The following is a 25,267-nucleotide window of genomic DNA, read 5'->3' on the forward strand; positions in this document are numbered from 1 at the left end:
ACCATTCCAGGCGGCCAAGGATCATCCGTTCCATTATCTTTCCTACACAGCTGGCCAGCGCTATTGTGTGGTAAGAGGTGAGCTCTAGTGGGGATTTGCGCTGCTTTAAGAGTGGCACCAGGCGGCTTAGTTTCCATTCATCAGGAACATTTCCCTCCTGCCATGAGGAGTTGTAAAGACTCAACAATTCTATCCGTGCGGATTCTCCGAGATAGCACAAAGCTCGGTATGATATACCATCTGGACCCGGAGATGATGAGCGCCTGCAGAGAGCTAGTGCCGCTTCGAGCTGCTCCATTGTAAAAGGAAGGTCCATGCGGCACTCACGCGAATAGTGGACGTCAGCTCGTGCTGCAGGATCTGGCCGAGTCGCTTGGTCTGCGATCCGCACACAAAAGTCTTCTACGACATCGATGTCTTACCGCCCTTGGAAAAGCGCTAGCGCCTTGAATGGAAAACGCCGTTCCGGAAGGCAACGCAGACCTTGCACCGTTTTTCAAATGTGAGACAGTGGCTTGCACGGGTCAAGTGTCTGGCAAAACGTTGCCCAGTGTTCCGACGCTAATCTATCCGTTTGACGCTTAATCTTCTTTTGCATCCTCCTGGCTGCCCTAAGGCCATAGATTGATTTTGTACGCCGATATCGACGTTCCGCCCGGCGGCGAAGTGCTCCAAGTCGCTCTAATCCTATGTCGAAGTCATTTGGCGTGGAAGAGATCTTCATCATACGAGTGGCATTTTGCATCGTATTTTTAATTGTTTGTTCTAACCCAGTGGGTAGGCCCTCGCAGCAGGCATTTTCCATCTCAGATTTGAAGTTGGCTGATTGAATCGTCCAAATTGTACTCCGTGGGCCTGATCTAGACGACAAGCGTTTGATGTTCAGATAGGTGGGAATGTGATCACTCCCATGTGTCTCAATGTCTGGAAACTAGTTCACTCATCTGGCGAGAGAGTTGGAGACGAAAGAAAGGTCGAGGCAGCTGCCGTATGTCATGCCTCGAAGAAAGGCGGGGCTACCATCGTTCAAGATAGTAAGGCCATAGTTGTAGGCGATGCTTGCTAATCTTCGTCCTCTTGCATTTGTCCTTGTGCTTCCCCATGCTGGATGGTGTGCATTGAAATCTCTGATGATGACCCATGGGGCGGGACAAACACTGAAGATATCCGCTAATCTTTTAGTATCGAAATTGCTGGAAGGCGATATATAAACGCCTATGAGAGTAAACAAGAGTTTGTTCTTTTTAACTGTGATGCATATATATTGACTGTCGTCGTGGGGCGCAATTGGCTGCAAAACATAGGTGAGTTCACGACGAACAAAAACAATGATTTTGCTGCATGCAGCATTTGTTGATGACATGATCAATTTGTACCCTGACAGTCTTATTGGTTCGGACAAATTGGGCTCACAAATGACCATGAGTGGAAACACATTAGTGTACACAAACTGACGAAAATCTGAAATTCATGATTTTAGCCCTCTGGCGTTCCACTGGATGACGGACGCTGCTTTGACTTTGTTTCGGAAGGATGGGGTATGGGCAGCCATCTGTCTAGTTGAGGGATTCAAGCACTGGGCTTAAGGCGTCTAGCACTTTAAGTACGCTTCGAGCAGACGGTGTCCCCATGTCCACTAATATCACTCGGATGGCCTTCATGAGGGAACGTAGCACCGAGAGGACTTGACGGTCTGTTTTAGGTGAATCATCCATGGCTGGAGAAGACTCCGGTGGGGCCCCAACCTCCTGAGGTTCCTTAGCAAGGGAGTGGCTCGGTAGCGTAGGCCATTCCTCTAAATAAAGAGTCTTATCTGCTTCCTTCGTGGAAGTGGTGGTCTTTTTCGTGGCGCGACTAACTGGTACCGCAGCGGAGTGGGTACTGTCACTTCGCGCATGCGCCTTCTTCGAAGACGTATGGTGGTGCCGACGTCGACGCCGACGCCGGACTACTTCGGCTGCCTCCCTGTGGGCCGAATTGTCTCTGGCCATTTGCTTGAGAACCGCGTGCTCTTACTTCATGCGGGGACCGTCTTTCGACGAGGCCGCGTGAGGGCCGCTACACTTGGCGCACGTCAGAACCCTGGCACCGCAGGTCTGTTCTGCATGAGGTTCAGCGCAACGGGGACACAGTAGCGAGTTGGGACACACGTCCTTGACGTGTCCTAGCCTGAAACACTGATGGCATTGAAGCGGCTTCTGGATGAATGGTCGAAACGGATGTCGGAAATGTCAGACTTTAACCTGGGATGGTGTACAATCCCCCTCGAAAATTGAATCCCCCTTGAAATTGAATGCGTAGCATGCACTGATCTGATGCGGCAGGTCTAGAAACACAGCCAACGAAACGGAAATATATCAAGGAAGTACATTTTTACCTGTTTAGCTGGCACAGTAGCCAGGAGCCGTGCGGTTTCTGTTTTTTCTTTGTTTTTAATTGCTGCAGACCTGTTCCAAGTTGCACGAGAGAGAGAGAGAGAGAGAAACGAAGAGGGAAAGGTAGGGAGGTTAACCAAGGACGTGCCTGGTTTGAAGTATATGTGCGTATGCAGATTACCGTCGAAATTTCGATGCATTTTTGAGCAGAGAGAGACACGTTACGAAGAGATTTACGGCAGTCGATTGGAATGTTCCAGGAGCTTTACTAGCCCTCCGCGCTTTCAACTCGTTGCAGTAGCGCATCTTGACCCGACGAAAATATTTTTGTAAAATCTCTGTTTTTATAATGGGGTCGCAAAAGGAAACGCGACATTATAGATATAGACTCGGTCGTAAGCCGGCAGGTTCGTTCAGGTTGTTACCAAGTTGTTTATAAATCAAACTGCCTTATAAGGCCGCCATGAGTTCGCCGCAACGAACCCGGCGCGCGGCTTCTGCATATTTTTTTTCGTCGCCACTCAACTGAATTGAACTATATGCTCACGCACGGTGATCTACGTCACTGCTCGCGTCATCCCAGGAATTTCGAATAACAAAGCTCAGTGCTCCCCGTATAGTGATGGTGCGAGCATTAATGCGAGTACCGTGAAACAACACGGAAGAAGCGGCCAAACGCATCTCTAGTCTCTTTAATTCCCGGGTACACTGTGAAACGAAACGGGAGAAGGCTCATGGTGCTCACAATGGCAGGGGCGGTTGAAAAGTAAGCGTCCACCGCGGTAACGCAAAATGCGGCTTTATTCTAGGCATGCTGCTGGAAGTTGTGGTGGCGTTCTCGGCAGCGGCCAGTACACGCGAATTGTTTCACGTTGCCGAAAGAACGAATGCAGACCACTACTCCCTGCGCTTTCTCTACGGCCTGCGGACCATCAGCATGGGCCACATTGTGCTGGGCCATTCCTTCCAGGTCGTGTCAGACACCTGGGGTGAGTGCACCTAGGCATTCTTTGTGAGTTTCTTTGTGTGCGGGTTTCCGTGGTTCTTGTTATTTATACATACTGCGGTGCTTGTTTTCTTGATGTGTATAGCGCTATTTCTGGTGCAAACGTAAAAGCGAAAGCACCGCTGTATGCAGACTAACGGACCAGGATAACTTGGGGTACGAGGGTCCACGCTCTCGAGAAGGCTCGCTCGAAACGTGTTTCTGCGACGTTTAGTGACAGGCGCAGTGGCAACGCGCGCCTCGGAATTTCAGGCAGGTTTGTTCAACCAGCAGCAACCACGCATGCCGCAAATTGTATTATATGACGTTTGTCCGGTCATCGCAAGGGCGAAACCCTTCACTTTCATAAGACTATATATTGAATTTAGTACATTTAGGAAGCTTATTGATTAGGAGAGGCGTCTTTTTTTATGTTCATTGTATACTAGAGCGTACAACTTTCCCGCCTTGAGCTGTAATGCGCGTCTTCGCGAACCACAGAACGTTCTGCGGCTCACCGGTGCTCTCTGTGTTATCCTTTCGTTGTTTTTTTTGTATTTTTACCATTACATAAACGCGCCGATGTCAAGCCAGTTTGCTTAATAGTTGGTTTTTGTCCGATATATACGAATGACAAACACAGTGGCGCTGTGAAGCACTCTGGAACACACACAGTGAAAGCGCGCGAGACGTTTTGGTGTAGCTGTCAGCAGCCCTGTAGTCTCATCAGGGTGGCGCTGCAGGAGATGGTGTTAATTTTTACTCTATAGATTTGAAAGTATGAAGGTGCGAATACAGACCTGCCATGAGAAGAGACGAGGGACCAGCGCTAACTATTGCAGTGCTTGTTTTATGACGTCCTACATATGCCTATACGCAGATGATCCAGTCCCAAAGGGAAGGAAATTATGAAGATGATGACACTAAAAACGCTGTGGCATGGCTTTGCACGCCTCTAGAAATGGAAACTCCGCCGCATACAAAAGAAGGTGACCGGTCGCGCTATCCCCATTACCTTTTATTCGGATCGATTCCACTTGCAGCCAAATAAAAAGTAATCGCTCTCAAAGCTTATTCCGTTTGGACGCGTAAGATCCAGAGGTGCGTACGTTCACGTTGTCCGCTTCGCAGAAGTCCCATGTTGGAGATCTGAAATTGGACACTAGCGCACACAGCCTTTCATTTCCCTCTACAAATTTCCCGATCACTGCTTTTTGAAGGACTCATGATGTCTTTGAAGGACTTTGAAGGACATTGCTTGACTCATGATGACTCAAGCAATGTCTGCCATGCGGTGACGCCATATCCCTCGAGGCCAGATATTACGCGCTCTCGGTAATGTCTGAACCTCGGCGCATGTTCTCGACTCCTGCAATGTTATCCGTTCATCAGCTTATGTTACAGGTGAAAGAGTGCAATACTTCTTTCTTTTTTGTTTTCAGCGCGCATGCTAAACCTGATGATAATATCGTCCAGAGTGGACAACTTGATTTTACCGGCGGCCTACAACAGTGTGGATACGTTCTTTTTTCTCAGGCAAGTGAATAACATTGAGCAGTGTCACAATGTCATTTTTTTTATCGTGCAAACAGCACTTGGCTAATCGGGATAAAGGTCCCGAATGGGAACGAAAGAAGGGCAAAAGCGTGGACAACTTATTTTTCAACTTCAGGCATTATGCGAGAACGAATGTCGTCAAAGAAATATAGTAAGCACGCACGCGCGCCCACACAGAGAGATGGAGATAGAAGTACCATACTTTCTATGTTGTCTGGTCGTGCCTTATGCCTGAAGGATAATAGAAGATCTGATTACTGCTCCCTAATTAAGCTAATAAATATCTCATGGACGAAGTGTAATGCTACAAGGAACGTCTTAAAAAGTTATTCTATATTGTGTGATATTCGCGTGATAATTTTGAGCTAAATTTTTAGAAAAATAAAGCTATATACAACCAAAGAACATTTATTTGGTTTTCAATGTCAAGAAAACGGTTAGCGCAGATGAAGGAGGTCTCCGGTTAATCTGAATCTGCGAGCAGTCCAAACCTGAACGAAATATCGCCTGTCGAGAGAGGCATATACTGTCAAACGTAAACGACACCTAGTCACAAGTATGCATTGAGGCTTGTCTTGCCGTGGCAAGGCGTGACACTCCCTTCTTTGGAGGTGATAACGGGCAGTTGTAATTTCGAGACGAATATGGCCCCCCTCTTTCGACTGTCGTTTTGAGGCGTAATGAGCGTGCCCACTCGCTGAGTGTGTCTCCGGGAGATTTATGTAGGCAGTTTCGCAGTACGTGCAGAGGGTGGTCAAGGCTTCGCGCAAGTTGTAAATGCATGCCAGTGCCTCTAGTGAAGCCGCATAAAGTTCCGCATCATTCTTTGACCTTTAATGACGGCGCATATAAATACCAAAAAATGTTCACGTTCTTTCTAAGTGTCACATCGAGAATAAGCATAATCAACGGAAAGAATGAAACATTCTGCGGAATTTTTTTCAGTAATAGGAGAGAGAGAAAAACAAGCTTTAATGATATACTGGAGATGTTAGCCTGGCTGTTCGCCCGACATACTGCTCCAGGCGCTGGGTGATGTTTATGATACATACAGTGATAAACACTTAACATCACATACAGTCACACGCACACACACACATATATACAAAATAAATCATGAGAGAAACAGCAGGAGAGAAACATCGGACAGAAAGTTGGAAGCGGGCTTCAACCGAAGGCACCTACGGCTTCAGTTAAAAATTTCACGAGCAGGTCTCATCATAAGTGCACATTTTATTTTCTTTTCATCGCATGTGTACCACCATTGCAGCCGGAGATCTTGCATGGTTCCGTCTCCTCTGGCCGTGCTGTCAAAGGAAAGCGAGTCGCGTGCCTAACTCCTTCCTCGTCCTGTGTTTCCGCTATAAACCTACAAATGAAGCTTGCTGCCTGTCGTTCAGTCTTGAGCGAAAACATGTAGCTAGAGACTCCGTACTTAATACCGAGACTCACCAAACAAATTTTTCTGGTATGTGGCCTGCATAGGCAACACTCGTCAATAAATGGTTAAGATGACCGCACCGGGCAGGCATGCTAATTGAAATATTGATTATATATATATATATATATATATATATATATATATATATATATATATATATATATATATATATATATATATATATATATATATATATATATATATATATATATATATATATATATATAAACGTGTTGGTTGAGTGATTTATTGATAATTGCAGCGCTTAAACCTTCGCTTCATGCGTTTTCTCGACTATCCTTCCAGCGGATTTCTGCTGTGCCTCGCAGTCACGAAACAAAAGAGAAATAGGATCCTGGTCTTCGTAATCGCTGTCTATCGAAGGTTGATCAGGTAAGATGTTCCCTGCGGTGGGCTCCCTTCAGCCCTTCTAAGGGGCGGGGGAAGAAGTAGGGTCTTGAAAATACGAAGATATATAGCGTGCGGTCGTCACAGTGAACTGGCTTTTCCTTCAATTCGTCCTACTTGTCGAAATAGTCGTAGAATTCCTTTCTCGACTTTTCGGAAAATTTAACACGAACCTCTTTTTACTTGCGTTTCTTTAGCGCGTATTAGAGGAGGTCGTGCGATTCCCTGCATCGGCTCTCAACGGTGGTCGGCCGCGCTACGATTCCAACTCGGCGGCGAGACCAGCCGTTCCGTTTCTGACCAGACAGTCACAAAATGTTTACGGAAATGTGCGGGCACCGCTGTACGTTTATTAGAGGAATAGGGGGGGGGGGGGAGGGTTGAGCAAGGCCGCTATTCGCTACAGCTATGCATATCTTTAACTCCGTACTGCTTTCGGAGCGATAATTTCTCGTGCATGAATGGAAAAAAAGTCCCTATAACACCGACGGTACAGCGTCCGCTGTTAGAGTCATGCGTTAGAGCACTGCCGGCAGATGATCGGGAGGTCGCGATAAACTTGGGGCGGCTTACACGAACATTTAATAACGAAAATAATAACGAATTTAAGAACGCGTTCTTGTTCGGACTAGACGTTGTCTATGGAACATCCAAGAACGCGTTCTTAAATTCGTTATTATTTTCATTATTAAATGTTCATGCAAGGCGCCCCTGGTTGATGTAGTTATGTTTGATAATAAAGCGTGCGTATGTTGTCATAGGACAAGTCGGAGCGGAGTTATCCACGAGGTTGTAGGGAGAAGCAGGGACCTCTAAACTCACCCGCTCCACAGGCGCTAACTGAGAACGTTGTTCCCAATTTCCAACTTGCTGACAATAGGTATACTTTGAAGAGTGTTTAGTGAGGAAACGATATAGATACAGGGAAGATAGGACGGTTAATGTTATTAACAATGAATTCCACCGCCAAAGCTTTGTTTTTGAGAAGAAGAATTAATATGTAAAATTGTCATTTGCTGCAGAGGAAAAGGGTTGAAAATCGGCTAGCTTCTCGTTTGGCGCAATCCTGGGGCTTGCTAATGCCTTTCTTAACTGCCCGCTAAATTTAGCGGTTTCTTTTCAGTGAAACGCTAAACAAAACTTTGATGTGTCCAGAGTTACTAGTATTATGCTGGGGGAGAGAAGGCGCATAGGGGACATGAGCGCATCTATAGTTTCTTTTTTTTACTTTCTATTTTTATTTTCGCCGCAGGACTGGCGTTCCAATATTCTTTGTCATCACGTGCATCTTCGTGCTTCCACTTTTTGTAACCGGACCGGATGCCAAAACGTTCTTCCAGAAGTTCAACGAAGAGATTGGGGAGAACTGGTGGCACTTGATCATTCCGATAAGAAATTTCTTTGATATGACCGAAAGGGTAAGGATTTTGGGCGATCTTAGCATAATCTATGGATGTAAAAGGGCGTTCGTATTCTCCTCAAAAGCACATAGAAGCAACTCACGTACCATTGATTGACGCAACTCTGATTCCATATTAAACTCCGTGGTTTTGCATTCCAGAACCACGATCTGATTATGGGGTACGCCGTAGGGGGGAACTGCAGATTAATTTTGACCATCTAGACGTCTTTAACGTACACCCAATGTACAAGTTCACGGGTGTGTTAGGATTTGGTCGCCATCGAAATCCGGCTGCCACGACCGGGATTTGATCCTGTGGCTTCGTGCTTAGCAGTGCAACGCCATAGCCGTAAAGCCACCACGGCCAGGTAGCTTTGATGCTGATAACCAATCACGAGAAGGAGTCACTTATGACATATGTCGCAGTCATGGCAAATAGTTGATTGCGGCTAAAGTAGTCCTGAACCGCCCTTCGAGCTTGGTGAAAAACACAGTCCGCGGAGAGTATACGCTCCTGTGTACATCTCAGTCAAATTTCACAGTCGTGCGCCGCGCAGAGCTCGCAAGCGTAGCGCGAAATCACATTTTTCTCAAGCGCTCTCTGGTTCAACAAAAGCCTGCTCCTCGCTCTCTTCTGGACGCTTCATTTCGTAATACAACAGATACGCGCCTCCTATTGGCCAATAGTTGACATCAATCAAGAGGCGTGTTTGGATCAGTGCGCTTCTTCCTACTGTTACTGTGTATATTTATTGACGCAGTTTAATAATCAGGCTGCAGCAAGCAAAAATCTGCTTTCGGATTTCTATAATAATTACGTACTTCCGGAAGATGTCGACTATCGTCTGCTTACGCTTGGCCGCGGCCACTCGCGTATATATATATACGAGTTGCACTTTGGCCACGCTGCTTGTCGGTGTCGTAGCCGTCGGGTAAAGCCAATTTCGGCTAGTTTTGAACACTCAACTAGCCTCGAACCAGGGGTGACTTACGGCCAAACCACACGCACGCTTGCCAGTGCGCGGGCACTCCTGGTCGTTCCTTGTCAGACGCCTTGGCAGACTTCTCTCTGTATTGAGCTATTGATAAAACTTCAGAATGCGCAGTAGATGTGGCTACTATCCATCGGTCAAGCGGACGCAGGATAAAGCCGGTCTGCACACCACGTAGCACGGCCAGACTGCAGCATATGAGCGCGAGCGCGCACTCAAGCCCTGCATGTCGTGCACAAGGCAAACGCTGCGCATAGGTAATTGTACGTAGCTGCGGTCTGCTACGTAGCGTACATACCGGGGCCAAAGCGGGGTGGCACTACGAGTGCACTGACTGAGCGCACCGAGGCTCGCTGAGAACAACCGCGTTTGGCGCGTCGTAGGCGCTAAAATCGCGAGTAGTGGCGTTTACGTGAACATCCACGATCAAATTTGAACTGCGTTTCACGGGGACGGTCAGTAGTCGGAGCGTTGTGGGCACTCCCCGCTCCGCCGCAGCCTTCGCAATGCACGTATATTGAAAAAGGAACAGAAGCGCCGCGAAGGGGATGGTTGATTGCCAATAATTGCGCTTCTGCGGAACGCATTCAAGTACTTTTTGCGGGAAAGTATTTATGAAGTAGTCTATTTTAACTTCGAATGCATATCTCGACTTCGATAAAAAGTGGTTCAGGGCCCCTTTAAGTCCATAGCTTTGGAAAAGCTACATCCGTCACCGGTCTATGGAGACTAAGCTGTTCTAGTAATACTTCCAAGCAAACATGTGGTACACATGTCACGTGCCGCGTGACATGAATGACATGGCTTACCCGCATGCTTTCTAAACTGGCGGATGTTATTTTTATTTGTCTGTTTGCGGGAAAAGAAGCAGCCCGTCTCCACAGCTGATGGTGCAGAATTTTCTGGAACTTTGTTTTTTATCTGTTTCCAACCAATCGCCGAATATTCAGTGTCCTCTACCCTACGGGATTTCACAGTGCGGCTTTCGCTCGGCACCACGCTATAGGGTGCCGCAAGGCACCTTACCATGCGCTGTAGAGCTACTGTAGAGGGGCCCTTCAGAGAGCCAGAGTTGCGCCACTGCTTTCCTCGAGCGCCATCACATGGTCAAAACGGGCTCCACTGCGTTGCGGAGAAGCCAACACTTCGCGGCCTCGCCAACACTCCGCAGGAACCAGCGGACCAAGCGCAGTTGACAGCGGCACTGTCATTATTATTATTCATTTTTCTCGGTGCTGCTGGCCGGAAGATCTGTGCTCGCAGATTCTTTCTTTGGTTAACTTGCGGGATCAGTGCCACACGACGAACTGACAGCTCTTGCTATGTGAGAGGGTGTTAAATAAAAGTGTGTTTTTCCCTAATCGCGGCGCTGCAGAAGTTGCACAAGTGCGTGACGGGTAAGACGCGTCAAGGATGTACTGGAATCGTTAGAATCAACATAATTGTGCATGGAGACGGAGGGGGGGGGGAGCGGTCAATGCAAACTGAGTGCATGCAATTCCTCGCATCATTTACCTGGATAGTATTTATCTTGCATATTTCACACACAAGAAATGTTGGACGTGACAGCGCTGTTTCTCGTACACCCGCATTCAGGACTTTCAGCTCTCGCGAGCCGTAATCAAATTCATGCCTAATAAGAGTTATAGCTGATCTATGAAAGCTTGGAATTATATTTGACACTTTGCATAGGAATTGGAAAGGCTCGCAGATGTTGCCACCATGCGCCAGTGTATGTGTTCAGCACACGCTGCTTCTTCGGTAGCCATCAGATAATAGGGCACGAAAAATTCAGGCTCGTAATCATGAGGTGAGTGATCAGCTTGTATTCGCAAAATGACAATGAATTAAAAGAAAGCGAAAAATAAAAGAAAAATGAAGTACTGCTGGCATTGCCATGCGGGCGCGGTTTCTACGCTTACCTGGAGTGGCTTTCCCGCATAAATTTTGTGGGGTTCTCACCCATAAAGTAACGACGACACAGTAGTGCAAATAATTACAAGGGCATTTATTGCACCTCTCATAGACTAATGTCTGCTAGCGGAGTTGCTATCCACAAAGTATATGGGTGCGCGACCAATCGCGGAAGTCCGACTCACCGCGACCGGATAACGAGCGAATATGTTCGCGCTTTGCTGGACACCAATGCCTCGTCGTTCGCGCGTACGGTCACGCGAATGGTGGCGCGTTCGAACGATCGTGCGCAGAACGTCCGCGCCGCTTGGCGCACCCAAGCCAAAGAGGAAGAGCCTTCACGTTTTTGCGCCCAAGTTTAAGCGGGAGACACATGGTGCGGTTTTCCGTGCGATCTGTCGTACGGCGCGTCGTGTGCGACTTGCCGCATGCGGCGATTCGGGACACATGGTACGAATGAGCGAACGGCGGGTAGCTCCGCCCAGAACCGGCGCCCCTGCGTGGAAGTTCGGAATGCAGCATAACTTCGAACAGAAAGTGAAAGCAAACGTATTTGCACAGCTCTCTTGTTTGAAACAAACGATGACAACATAAACACGCCTATGGAAGCACTGTAGACGTGTTTCCGCAAGGCCGCGTTAGCAGTAACGGCTTCGTTGACAGCCGCCCATGGCTATAGAAGCCGGCAGGCATAGCTCGCTCGGCCATCGAATCCGACACCGGTGGCGCTTGTGACACGATCGCTTGCAGCTCGTATAACGAAGCGCCACAACATGTACACAGTTATCTCACGCTTAAATTGCAGCACATTTAATTTCATTGGCGCCGACGGAAGCGAACGAGCTGCCAGGCGAGCTTGCGATCGCTGGAAGACTGTGTAGGCCTAGCTAGCCGGCCGTCTATCCGAGGCCGACGGCCGATGCGATGCGTCCGCAGCTCGTAATAAAGTGCCTAAATTGATCAGCACAATCAATGCCTGAACATTTATGTTTCTCTTAAGTGAAAATACGGTTAGTTTTCTCGGTGCCGTTAGTAGCGATGAGTAAACACGCCAGTCAGGCGAGCCGCTTCGTATAGACGATTGCTGGCACGTCTGCGCTGACCGCGTCTGATTAGAAATCTCACCAACGATTTACTATATCGCACGTTTTATAACATGCACTCTTTCGAGGCCACTTAATTATATAAGTTGCTTCGTGTCAGAAACAAATTGCAGCTTATTTATGTGCCACCGTCAGCGGCGAAAGAAGCCTTCGTTTCGACCAGGGAAAAAAAAAAAAACAGACATGATCGGAGCGGCGAGGCGCTCGCTCGCCGGCTCCGCACTTCGGGTCTATGACGTGGCCGTGACGTTCGCGCTACCTGCGCTGTCATTGGCTGCGGTCGCCCGACCGATGCGGCAGTCGCACGAGAATATTCAGCAAGTTGGTCGCATGCGCGGCGTGCGATTCGGCGCCGCGTGCGGCGGATTTGGTTGAGAACCTGTTGAGTGCGGCTGCCGATGCGAATGGTCGTACGACCGATCGCACCCGAAATCGCACCATGTGTCTCCCGCTTAACTCCGCCATTAGGTGGCGTTAGCATAGCAACACTCGCGCCACAGCGCCGCGGTAAAGCTACGCGGTGAAATCGGATTACAGGAGACGGGAGCTATGTGAGAAAACAACATATCAGGGCACGCGTGAGCGTCGCGCATCCCCACACTTTGTAGCCCAAGATGGCTTACCTTGGCGCGACTCCGGTTCCCTAAAGGGAGCCTATGCAGTAACTCTACAGCGCTATGGCGAACAGTGCCACCTGTGGCAGAGACCTCGTTTCTAGTATGCTATAGAGTGTGCTGTAACGTGCGAAGCAGACGAGAGTCCGCAAGAAACATGTCGGATGAACGGTGTGGTCAGAGTGTGCTGCTGTCGTTTCATAATGTTAAGGCTTCCCTAAAGGGCCTCTCGTCCTGACTGGGCACCACACAAAAGGTGCGCAGATCATGCGGTGACGATCGTGTCTGCAAAACAATACACCAATGCACAATGCGAAAACAGCTGAAAAGGCAAAAAAAAAAGCTCACGCGCCATTCTTTTCGGAGGATTACGTCACAGGTGTGGCGCATTCCGGTTCCTGTTAGAAACATGCAGCCCATTACAAATGTAAATTTGCGTGGATTTCTTACGCATATATCTGGAATTGTTGGAGGCATTTACATGTAGAAAAGTGGGTCAACTGTAGTGTATGTGAAATAATCTGCCGAAAATAATTTTGCCACGAATTTGGCGGCAGCTAGCGCCTTTGCTGATGCAGCGTACGTAGTCAAATTGATTCACTTATGGCTATTAAAAGACCCGCTACAGTTCTTGGTGCTTTGAACTCTGGCCGTGACCCGGCGTCGTTGCTCAGTGACTATGGTGTTGGACTGCTGAGCACGAGGTCGCGGGATCGAATCCCGGCCATGGCGGCCGCATTTCGCTGGGGGCGAAATGCGAAAATACCTGCGTGCTTAGATTTAGGTGCACGTTGAAAAACCCCAGGTGGTCAAAATTTTCGGTGTCCTCCACTATGGCGTGCCTCATAATCAGAAAGTGGTTTTGGCACGTAAAACCCCATAATTGAATTTTTAACTCTGGCAGTGTAATTTACGTTTATTTGTTGCAGAAATGTGAAAGATGTGTGCTTCGTGAAATATAAATAGCAATATTTCTAATTTTTTGCGTTTATTTCGTTAGGCGACAATATCTGTGCGCCTACAGCATTACAACACGCTGAAGTTAACTCGAACAAAATAGAATGATGCAAAGCCGAAGTCATCTGCACTTTATCGCAGCCGTCTGATATTTTGTGCGGCTTCTTCAGAAATCATTAAAAAAATATTTATTGGGTAGGCTGAATCGGGGACGCAATCGCAGTGGGGTACGTGAAATAAGCCTTGAGCATGCTGCTGCTGAGGGTGTATAGGCACTAGGCTACAGAGATGACGTAACCAAATACACAAGTGACATTTATTCATGCATTACAAAGCTTACATTGCCCGTGTACTTAGATTTAGGTGCACGTTAAAGAACCCCAGGTGGTCGAAATTTCGGGAGTCCTCTACTACGGCGTGCCTCATAATCAGAAAGTGGTTTTGGCACGTAAAACCCCATAATTTAATTTTTAAGCTTACATTAACTTATGATTAAGTTAGAGGGGGGTCCTACGGTCTAATCTTAGAATCGGGCTCGCTCCCTATTCGCAGTGGGCCCGCGATGGCCGAAGGTGGTGGGAGAGAATTGGCGTCCCTCTGTCTTGCTACCCAAGTCTCTTCGCGCCATGTCTAGACCCTACGGTGTCGAACACATAGCCCAGCAACCGTCAAACTTCTGCCACACATAAAGCACTTGTAAGCCTTATAACTCCCGGTGAGCACGGGTTTCAAGTTCGATGGATCATATCTACTCTGGCTGAGTGATCGCTCAAACGCGACCACTCCCGCTCAGATCGACAAACGCGCTCCCGAGCTACGCCTCTCTGAACGCCGAGCGAGACGGTAAATTTAGCTCCGATAGCGTCACGCGCGGCGCGAATACTGCGCCACGCATACTGCGCGTGACACCTGCACGATCGAGTAACGACATCTTTCGTCCACACAATACCAAAGTAAGACCGCGTGGGTGGTGCGGTTGCAAATGCATAAGCGACACTTGTTTCACACGTTTTCGTTGCATTTTGTTACATGCGGTTTCTTCAAGTTGCCCCCTATGCTGATCGAAATGAAAGATGTTTCCCGTCGATAGGAAAGGGTCCTAACTTACGGGTTATGAGCATTCTACATCAAATTTTTGGTGACGAAAAGTGGCGTTTTCTCCAAATAGCTTTCACCAAGTTCTCAGCAGACGTGCCAGTAATGTACCCACGTACTTTTCAAAACGCTACACTTGTTCAATTGTAAGGATGACGAAAAGACCGCGTTTGCAAAACGGTCAAATGCTTGCACTATAACCGTTAGCAGACGCATTCGTGTTCATGACTGAAGCCCCTAGAATAGCGCCGAGTCGGCGTTGGCTTGGACTTCATCGGTTACGGTACTCTTAGAAAAAAAAGAGAGAAGAAAATGATTTTATTGATTTTACGGCCGCTTAGTGTCGCTGTCGGTATATTGCTCCCGTTGGCAGTTGTTCTAAGGGAGCCAGTTTGCTGTTGGTCTTTCAGAGATAGTCTCAATACTACGGCCTGGCACCACTCTTTTAGGAAAAGTTCAGGCAGAACAGGACTAAGAATGTTTGTCATTTCGAAATTATGCGCAGATAACGAAGGGTAGCTTCGCTTTCTTGACTGTTCTAGAAGAAAAAAAATTTAATGAGGCCAATGGCAGAGTATTTATTTATTTATATATTTATTTATGCATTCGCAGTCCGTGATGATCCATCTATGGTATGTGTCTGCAGACTTCCAGCTTTTCGTCGTTTCTCTGCTGGTTCTACAGCTGCTGAAAAGGTGAGCTCATAATAGCTTGGAACGTTGACTAAGCGATCATCAATTCCGAACAAATTTATTAAACGGGCAGCGGTAGAAGGTGAGGCGCGTGTTCATCATATCAGTGGCTGTAGTATTTATTTTCGCCACACGTTCTAAACCTAAGCTTTTTTAAAGATGGATACTACTCACGCCGAAGCCTTCTTTATTTTCCCCCTGATATGCGTTGAAGTATGATTCTCTGTAATTCGCATGGTCGACACACGCAGCTTCAATACACTGCCACAAAACTTCCTTTATACACTGAGATGTCGCATCCGAGTCAAATGACGACCCTCTGTAAAGCGCCCTTCGATAACGAACCCAATAAACGTGGCCCTAGGTCGTCCTTTCAACGCTTCTGGGGATAATTTGCAGGAGACACGAGTGGTATAGTGGGGCAGTATCTTCTGGGCCCATATTCACAAAAAGGAGGCTAAAACTGTCCGTGAGAGCTGGTGGCAGTTAATCGTAATATAGGACATATCATTAGCGAAGCCGGCTGGCCAATGTAAAGAAAAAAAAAGCGTTTATGTAAGAAAGGAAGAAAAATAAAACGTCTGCCCGAATTTGTTTTAAGGTGAATGTCGATAATGCGATTGGTATTGAGGCAAATGATGCATACCGTGCATAGCCACGTACCACCTAAACGCGTCATGTACGAGGCGTGTACCTACTGCAGGCGGGCTCCTTTCTCGCACTTCCCTCTGGACATGCTATCTAGGGCCGCGCTTGAGAAGTCCGTGATTAGCCTGCGGAATGCGTGACAAACCTGTGAGCCCAAACAATGAGAATTAATCTATCCCCGCGCGCGTTCGTGGCGCAGCGTGCTATAGCGTGCGGCAGCTGCGCTTGAGAAACCTGCATGTCGTGGCTTCGATTCAGCCCAGCACTGGATAAATTTTAACAAATTTTCCTTTTCAATGCATAGCATTCTTTGCCTCATTCTCGGCTCTTTGCGGTAGGTAGATAGGCAGGTTCCTGTTTCGCCTCGCTTTAATAGAGATAAAGTAATGGGGCACTCACGGTGGAATCGAACCTCCACTCATCGAGCTCAAGCAGCCTGGTGCTGTAACAATTTCGCAACGATCGCACGCATATGCTTCCGTCGTTCCAAAGCCAGCCAGTTCTCTGAAATGCGCGGCGCGTTCGCCCCTTACTACTTCCTCGTCTTCCTTCCTTGTGGCAGCTCGCCCTCTGAGGCACCATGTTAAACTGCAAAAATTCCCGGACTGGCCCACATTCGTCAGCATTTTATTCATAGCACGCTGCGATAAATTCTGCAATGTTGTACGGACTTCGTGAGCACATGCTTTAAAATTTCTTCGCTGGAGAATTCAAATGACCGTCGTCCTTTTAACACGGATCACCTGACATAAACATAGGTGCGTACGTACGTAGTCGCTCATGACGTCACGCACCAGCTCGCTTTACACACCCACACACAGACATGTGGGTCCACCTGGTAGCACTTTGCGGAACCCTAAACAATGACAGATAGCCAGGCATATCTGCAAGAGGCTTCGCATAACCTAGATCCTCACAGTGCGTGGAATATGCATAATTTTTCACTGAAGACCGTTCGTGGAAGACGTTAGGCCCACATTATTAGACTGCCTGCATTAGACATTATTGCACTACTTTCAGGATCGACTCGCATTTTTAGAGTGCACTACCCCTGATATCGACCCATATTCTTGGCTACACACCGGTAGACACACAAAAATAACTGCTTGAAGTATCCAAAGAATGCTAATGGCATTAAGAAAATAGCTTTGTATGTTCGACGAAATGTGAAGAGTTAATGGTTTCATGCATGCATCATCTCTGCGTGAGTCGAGACGCAGAAGCACCGTTAATGAACCTTTGCTTTGTAACAACTTTTTTTTTCATTGACCGGTGCCAGCGCATACGTCATCAGTTATCATCGGCGACCGCCGGCTTTCTTAACATACGCCCCGAAATGTTTTCACCCGCCCCTTTTGATGTGTGTGCATGTCGTAATCGAGCATGCCATCGTTCTAACGCCCTGAACATGAAATCCCGCACAGTCAGAAAAGGCTGGCCATAGGAGCGTTCGTCGGGCTTTCTCTGTTGGGCTGCGCCATTGCATTGTGGACTGCGACGGACCCTGATATCCTGCCCTTCATTACATTTCCTTCCTTCACAGAAACGTAAGCATGATTTACCATTCCTAGCGGATTCAGCAGACGTAGTACCTATATACGGTACACGTAAATGCAAGGGATTCGCGAGTGATTCGATGCATGGCATAATGAACTTACGTTGAGTCAAGCCTGCATGCAGCAGCCGAATGGCAGCGGGGAAATGCGCATTAAACGTCAAAATTGTTTAATTGGTATAACTATAAATTTGTGTTTAGTATTTTGGTCTTTGGTTATACTTCTGTCATTTTTTATTGATGTTGTTTCAATGATTTCGTGCGGTTCGCGTTGTAAGCTTGGAGTTTCGTAGGTTTTACGCTTACGCCGGCTGTTATATACGTTTATATCATATTCTTTTTACAATTATTGTGTTCGACTTAATTTTGTAGTTACCTTTCTTTTCCTACCTATTCTGTAACATGAAATGTTTACTTCATTGTTCTACCATGCTGTATACTTGCGCATGATATGCATGTGTTTTCTATTACGCGGTCACTTGCCGCGGTGGCTCAGTGGCTGTGAAGATTTAGGTGCATGTTAAAGAACCCCAGGTGGTCAGAATCGATTCGGAGTCGCCTGCCACGGCGTGTCTCGTAACCAAATCCCAGAATTTAATTTGACTCAGTTTGGGCCTGGCAAGTACTCTCTCTTTCTCTTATACCCCAGTCACACGGCCATACTTAAGGTCCTTTGAAGGAGCGTGGAGCTTTCAGAGGAACATTAGTTCAAGGGATATGTGTCAGCGATACACGGTCTCCAGGCGGTCCCTGCTGACGCTTTTAACAGAAACCGCAACGTATCCTAAAACGCAGAAGTTAGGAGGAACAAATGGGGAAAAAAAAAAACTAACGACGCGCGGAAAAAAAAAAAAGAAAACGAGGACACTTCGATGCGTAGCAGCCGATAACCAAATCCCACGTGACTCCCGTGCTGCGCCGGTGTTGCTGATGGTGACAGGTCGTGCCGGCGCTGTTGTACCGGAGCATTTATCATTGATATGGGGGGTGTCATGAAAGTGTTTAGCGCTTAGAAACTTCCATAATACACGGAAACTTGTTTTTAGCGGGAGAAAAATTAAACTTCCGTATTTATGGAGAATTTTTTTGTCAGCTGTCGGACACCCTCTAGGCTCAAAAAAGTATTCCTTTGAGATTTCAAAGGACAAACGCGTAATCTATTGACTCAGATTCGCTTCAACTAGGCCTCCTTTTTATGCGCCCTTGTGACAGCATGCGCATTCCCTTGAAGTAAAGTATCTTTGGCTCAAAGGACTTTGAAAGTGCCCGTGTTACTGAGGTATTCTACACGCGCATGCGGGAGCCTTATTTAACAAATTCCCTACACAGCATTTGTGCAAAGAACACGCATTAGTTCACAGAGGTTATTGGGTGAAAAAAAAATACCGAAAAAATATTTAGTCGTAAATGACATCCGACACTGTTTAAGAAGCCTTTTGTGTGTGTGTGAATTGATGGCGGGGACGTTAGCGCGGTATTATTTCTTACAACATGCAAAACACAGTATTTTTTCCTGTTGCAGTGCCTTGTTGAAAACCATGAACAAATATTACATGCGGCCTTTCTACCACGCGATATGCTTCTTCAGCGGTTGTATAACGCTCCTCGTCCTGGACAACTTCAAGAATCTCAAAATTTCAAAGGTAAGTCGCCATCAAAAAAAAAGAAAGAAAGAAAACACGTAGCCTTGTGTGAAAATTCCGCATCCGCATCAGTCACACCTAACCGGGCAACCAACATTCGACTAATCTAATTCTCAGATTTAGACAGCTACCATTGACGCATCGCTTGTATATAGCGCCGTCTAATGTTCTTTTTTTTATGTGTGTTTATGTAATCGGCTTCCGTTAATTCTTTCGTGTCTCTGTTTTGTGAACCGTGTTTAGACATTTTCGTTTTGCAAGCTCCCCCGCAAGCAGCGCACGAGAGAGCAGCCTCATTTGGCTTTGAGACAGTCGGCCAGCAAGGGAGAAAATTCGTACCCAACTCCACAGGCATGCTTGTGATGCGGCTCAGCAAAAAAAAAAAAAAAAATCTGTGCTCTTTCACTCTAAAGAAAGATGACCAGCGAAGCTGTGTATGAGGGCCCCGTAATGGCGAACTGCACCTCCGCCGCGGGTCGGTCCCTATGTTCGGGATCGGCCCACGTACACTGTAGACGAAAATAAACCCAAGTGGGAGTTTTTAAACCTCCCCATCCTTTAATATGTACTCCGATGTATGGGAGTAATACAGCGGCACTCCCTCGTTTCACTCCGTTGGCTATATCTATAGCTGCGGGAGGATTAGGCGACATGACGCGATTTTAGTCTGCTTCGAAATATTGTTCTCCTGAAAACGCCACTCAGGGAGTTTTAAAACACACCCCCGCCGAAACAGGTTGTCACGAGGTGCTTCCCAGGAGGCTGCGCGCTGCGCCAGCGACCGGCCGCGTTCGGTAAAGTCGGTAGCGCTCGTGGCTGACAGCTTGTTTACATCTGTGAAGTGGCGTTCCGTGACAGCTTTTAGTCAATTTGCTTCCCTTATTTCCTTCCAGAAAGTGATATAGGCGTGCCCGAAGCTCACTGTATCTCAGCTTCAAGTACGTTAGCTGTGTTCACTTTGCTGACAACGATGATTGCAAGAGCAACGTTTTCAAGTGCGGAAAAAGACTTGGGTATACCTCGAAGCAGCTCATTGACTCGCGATGTCGTCACATGTTTCTGACTGTGTTTTCGTGCTGCGTGACCGTGGCTTGTTTTCTTCAGTACGTGAAGGGCTACTTTTATGTCCTTGTGAGTACATGCTGACAACGTCCGGTGTAATGTTTGAAAGGACCGCGTAGCAATAGCAACAGCAGCCGCTGTTCGAGTGACGACGTCCGTGCTAGTCGCACGCGAATGGCATACTCAAAGTTTGTTGCGGTGCTGTGTTGCCAGTGAGAAAGACCGGAGTGCAAGTAACTGTTTCTATGTATCTGTGTACGGATATCCTCGCCCAAGAAAAACGGTAGGACATAAGTATGCGTACTGTAAATAAAGCTTCTTACTGAGCGATGTGAATCGAATTGTTATTGTGCACTTCTGCTTTGATCACGTCGTTGCTTCTTATATTGCATTAAAATTATGCTCTATCCCAGATACTGATTTAGAAGCATGCTTGCTGGCTTTGGGTGCGAGAATTCGCTCGACAGATCAGCGATGTAGCGACTTTTCGCAACCGAGAGAGATTGCTTGGACGCTGAGCAAGTAGTACCGTCTAGGAAATGTATAACTACGCATTTCTCGGTGTTACTTCGGCTGCTGCGGGTCATGCTCACACGTAATAAGTTCTTGCAACGCTACGACTATTTCGCACAAAGTTAATTTTGCCATGAAGCACACGCGTTTACATTTTTCTAACTTAATGTAACCATGGCACCACATTTTGGCCGAAAACGCCAGCAGTGTGCGAAGTCGCTTCAGCACTAACAGAATGGCATGCTAATTTTGAAAAATTATGCCATTAACTCTTTTCCTCGCTATTCTGAATTAACAGTTTTGTGTTGATGAAGGTCTCCTGTTAATTTCAGAGAGGCAGCTCTCGTATGAAGGAGCATGTGAGTCATAATTCTGAAAACAGCACAGCTGCTCACTAGGTTGTTTCGAGGCACACAGTACCATGGCTATATATAGCGGCAGCGTTGCTTCTTGTGTGTCGCGTGTACGTTGGATGTCTTTCAATGTTCTGCATTGGCCGTTTCTGAAATGTTTACATATGTCATGATTTATGTGCTTTCATTTACTTGTTTCGTTGAATTAGACGCAGTCTTCTGTGTATGTTTCGAAATTTGACCTGTAGCCTCTGCATACAAAAATCTTCGTGCAAGCTAAGGCGATACCTCTTGTTATATTCCCGTTGCACTTCGAAAAAACTCTGTCCGGAGCAAAGAAAAAAAATGATAAATTTGAAAAGTACTCCCATGGTTCCACGCCAAAATTTCGCTCACACGGAGTAAAAATTATACTCCGATCATACGGATCATAATAAAGTCCCAACCGGGGTGTCGCTATGAGGACAAGCATTGTACTCCTACCTGGGAGTTATTTCCGTGTACAGTGTCTGGGGAGTGCTTAAATCCTGCTTCACCCCCACCGCGGGTCGGCCCGGTAGTGCACTGTTGTAACGTGGTAGTGACATTCAAGAAAATAGCAGAAATAGCCAATGAGCGTTCGCGTACGCACCTACTTGGACAGTCCTCAGCCAGCCCAGGACGACAAATCGAAGAGCACCCACTGCGAACTACATTTGGAGGACATAGGGGGTGACGGACGTCAACGTTTAAATTAGTGGCAGCTGTAGGTTGCGACGTCTGCAAACAGCTGTGTCGCTGAGGCAGCAGCAACCGCCGCCGATTCCTTGACCGCATTCTCGCGCAAGCTCCCGCTGGAGCTCGGGACGAGCGGATTCCATCTTTCGAAATAGCGCGCCGCACACAAGCACCTGCCCATCGCCTCTCCTACTCGCGCCTGCGCGGCCTCTGATAGGTCGCCTCCTCACCCCGCCTCCTCTTCCTTCGCTTCTCTTTTTCTTCGGGAGAGAGCACCTTTCTAGGTCCGCCCATCTTATCTGTAGATCGGATACTGATCTCGCCAGTGCACGCCGAGTGTCAACTAGGAGTGCACGTGCACTCAGAGCATAGGTCATCGCCAGACGTAGCCAATCCCCCACTGCGCGACTCCTCACCCAAACACTTGCGCCGCGACGCGCGACCCTAGCTGTTGCCTCTCAATGTCTCGCCTTTCCTCCTCTCCACTTTGCTTTTCATAGCTGCGCCGAGTTTTGAGCTGTCGCAGGGCACGGCTGGAACTCAAGCTTAAGAGGAAGCTTTAGCTCCAGTGCTCCTATCTAAATACATGTAAAAGGAGAATTCGTTTTTTTCGGCAACCACTGCACCGAATTTAACGAGGTTTGTTGCATTTAAAAGAAAATTTAAAATTTAATGACTGTTGGTTTCGAATTTTTGAGTTAGGTCGTCAATTTTTTATTAAAAATTGGCGAAAATCGAAAATTTTCAAAAAACGAAACTATCAAGTTTACAATTCTGTAACTCAACCACTAAAAATTATAATACAATTCTGTGAATTGCATCTAGTAGCACATCTAAAGCGGACAAAATTGATATGTTACACATGAATATAAAAAAATTTAATCATAGGGAAATACAACTTTTGCAAAACCGTTGTAACCAACGTAACAAATTCACGTAAGATGTAAAATGACATATTGAATTTGTCCGCTTTGAATGATCTAATGGATGCCGTTTACAGAACCACGATATCGATTCTTTATGCAGATCTATGAATTTGTAAACTTCGTGCTTCTATTTTTTTCAGACGGTCAAATATTTGAAAATTGTTTTAAGAAAATTCAAGCCCTAAATTGAAATTCCGCTTCCAACAGTCACTAGAATTTAACTTTCTCTTTCAAATGCAACACATTTCATCAAAATCGGTCCAGGGGTTATCTCATAGAAACGTTTTTTGCGTTTTACATGTATTTGAATAGGCCGCGTCAGAGTTGGGCCCGAGCTAAAGCTTCCTCTTAAGAGAAAACTTTAGCTCGCGTGTTCCTAACTAAACACATGTAAAAGGAGAATTCGTTTTTCTCGGCAACCACTGCACCAAATTTGGCGAGGTTTGTTGCATTTGAAAAAAAAAATTGAAATCTAGTGACTGTTGGTTTCGAACTTTTTATTTAGATCATTAATTTTTATTAAAAATTGGCAAAAATCTAAGATTTTTAGAAATTGAGACTATCAGGTTTACAACTCTGTAACTCAGCAATAAGAAATGATATCACAATCCTCTAACTTGCATATAATATTACATCTAAAGCGGAAGAAATTGATATGGTACACATCAAACTAAAGCAATTGGTAATATGAAAATACACCTTTTGCACAACCCTTCTAGACAACCTAACAAAATCACGTAAGATATAAAATGACAAATTCAATTTGTCCGCTTTAAATGATCTAATGGGAGCCGTTTACAGAAACGCGATATCTGTTTTTGATGCAGATGTATTACTTTTAAACTTCGTGCTTCTATTTCTTTCAAACTTTCGCATTTTTGAAAATGTTTTTATCAAAACTCCGGCCCTATATCGAAAATCCCCTTCCAACAGTCGCTAGAAGATAACTTTCTCTCTCAATTGGAACAAATTTCATTAAAATCGTTTAGAGGTTACCGCGGAAAATTGTTTTTGCGTTTTACAAGTATTTGGATAGGCCATGTCGGATTTGGGCCCGAGCTAAAGCTTCCTCTTAAAAACGTATTCGCGAACGAATGCCACGTCAGGCAGCTAAAACCTTACAGAACATACGTAACAGATATTGTTTCAATGTTATTCAAGTACGCGGCGGCAGAAAATCGTACCATATGAGCAATGGCTAAACTACAGCGAACGCGTGCGCACTTTGCCAACGCACAGCCGGGCGGCCGAACGCCGCGCCGTAGCATGAGGACTGCTCGCAGCGCCACCGTCACCGTCATTCGGAAACAGGCCTCGCTCCCGTCGGCGGACGGCAGAGTCACCGATACTCTAGGGACCACAGTGAAGGGCCGCTATGGACTCTAAATAAAAGAAGCGTGGACTCAAACGTGCTAGCTTCGAGAACTCGGCCTGTGCCAAAATGGGCCAAAATAAAAGAAAAATACCTTGCATCGCGTAACGTCATAATGACGTAACGGCGCTGGTTGTTTCATCGTGAGCATGAAACTTGCGATTTTGTACTTGAACTTTCCTGAACTTCTTGCGTGTGGGGCGTGGCCTACGTTTTCTCCACTATATAGTGACCAGCCGTTTCTGCACTACATGAACGAAAACGAGTTATGTAAGAGCTCTCCACCAGCCTTAACTATATGCAGCGTTGCGCTTTTGTGCCATTTTAAGTATTGTCCCTGTCGATAATTCATTTATTGTGCGCTTTCTCTGGTCCAGGCTATGAACGCGGCGGGATGGTTCGTGGCCATTAGCTGCGCGCTGTGCGTGGTGTTTATGAAGTACCCCTGGTACAGAAGACCGGATCCCACCTCGGAAGCTGTGAAACTGCTCGCGGCCTTCTTTGACCGCTTCCTGTGGTCAATATTTCTCTCCTGGTTCATTTTGGCTTGCGCCACTGGCCGAGGCGGTGAGAGTTATGGCGCGGTTTTGTCGGTCACAGTGCTCTGCTAAATGGCAGCAAAAACAAGGATAGATATCTAGATATGTACACATAGATATAGACAGGTATGATTAGATATAACCAGACAGATATAAACAGGTATCATTATAAGCGTAGATAGATAGATAGATAGATAGATAGATAGATAGATAGATAGATAGATAGATAGATAGATAGATAGATAGATAGATAGATAGATAGATAGATAGATAGATAGATAGATAGATAGATAGATAGATAGATAGATAGATAGATAGAAACTGAAACCCCATTTTACAAAACAAGACTTTAGCAACTTCTCGATTTTATGAGCAACAAAATCGTTGCCGTGAGCCAGAGAGTT

General features: G+C 46.5%; 1 protein-coding gene across 1 annotated transcript in view; it reads left to right on the forward strand.

The window, feature by feature from the left end:
• Window positions 1–25,267, forward strand: part of LOC135917111 (nose resistant to fluoxetine protein 6-like) — a 55,734-nt gene that overhangs the window by 24,737 nt on the left and 5,730 nt on the right. The window contains exons 6-13 of the mRNA XM_070528759.1: window positions 3,185–3,364; window positions 4,803–4,896; window positions 6,665–6,751; window positions 8,019–8,184; window positions 15,456–15,538; window positions 17,608–17,730; window positions 19,261–19,381; window positions 24,702–24,891. Of these exons, the coding sequence (XP_070384860.1) occupies window positions 3,185–3,364; window positions 4,803–4,896; window positions 6,665–6,751; window positions 8,019–8,184; window positions 15,456–15,538; window positions 17,608–17,730; window positions 19,261–19,381; window positions 24,702–24,891 (1,044 nt within the window). The remainder of the gene's footprint in view (window positions 1–3,184; window positions 3,365–4,802; window positions 4,897–6,664; window positions 6,752–8,018; window positions 8,185–15,455; window positions 15,539–17,607; window positions 17,731–19,260; window positions 19,382–24,701; window positions 24,892–25,267) is intronic.

The sequence above is a fragment of the Dermacentor albipictus genome, unplaced genomic scaffold (assembly GCF_038994185.2).
Source record: "Dermacentor albipictus isolate Rhodes 1998 colony unplaced genomic scaffold, USDA_Dalb.pri_finalv2 scaffold_14, whole genome shotgun sequence".
NCBI classification, from domain to species: Eukaryota; Metazoa; Arthropoda; class Arachnida; order Ixodida; family Ixodidae; genus Dermacentor; species Dermacentor albipictus.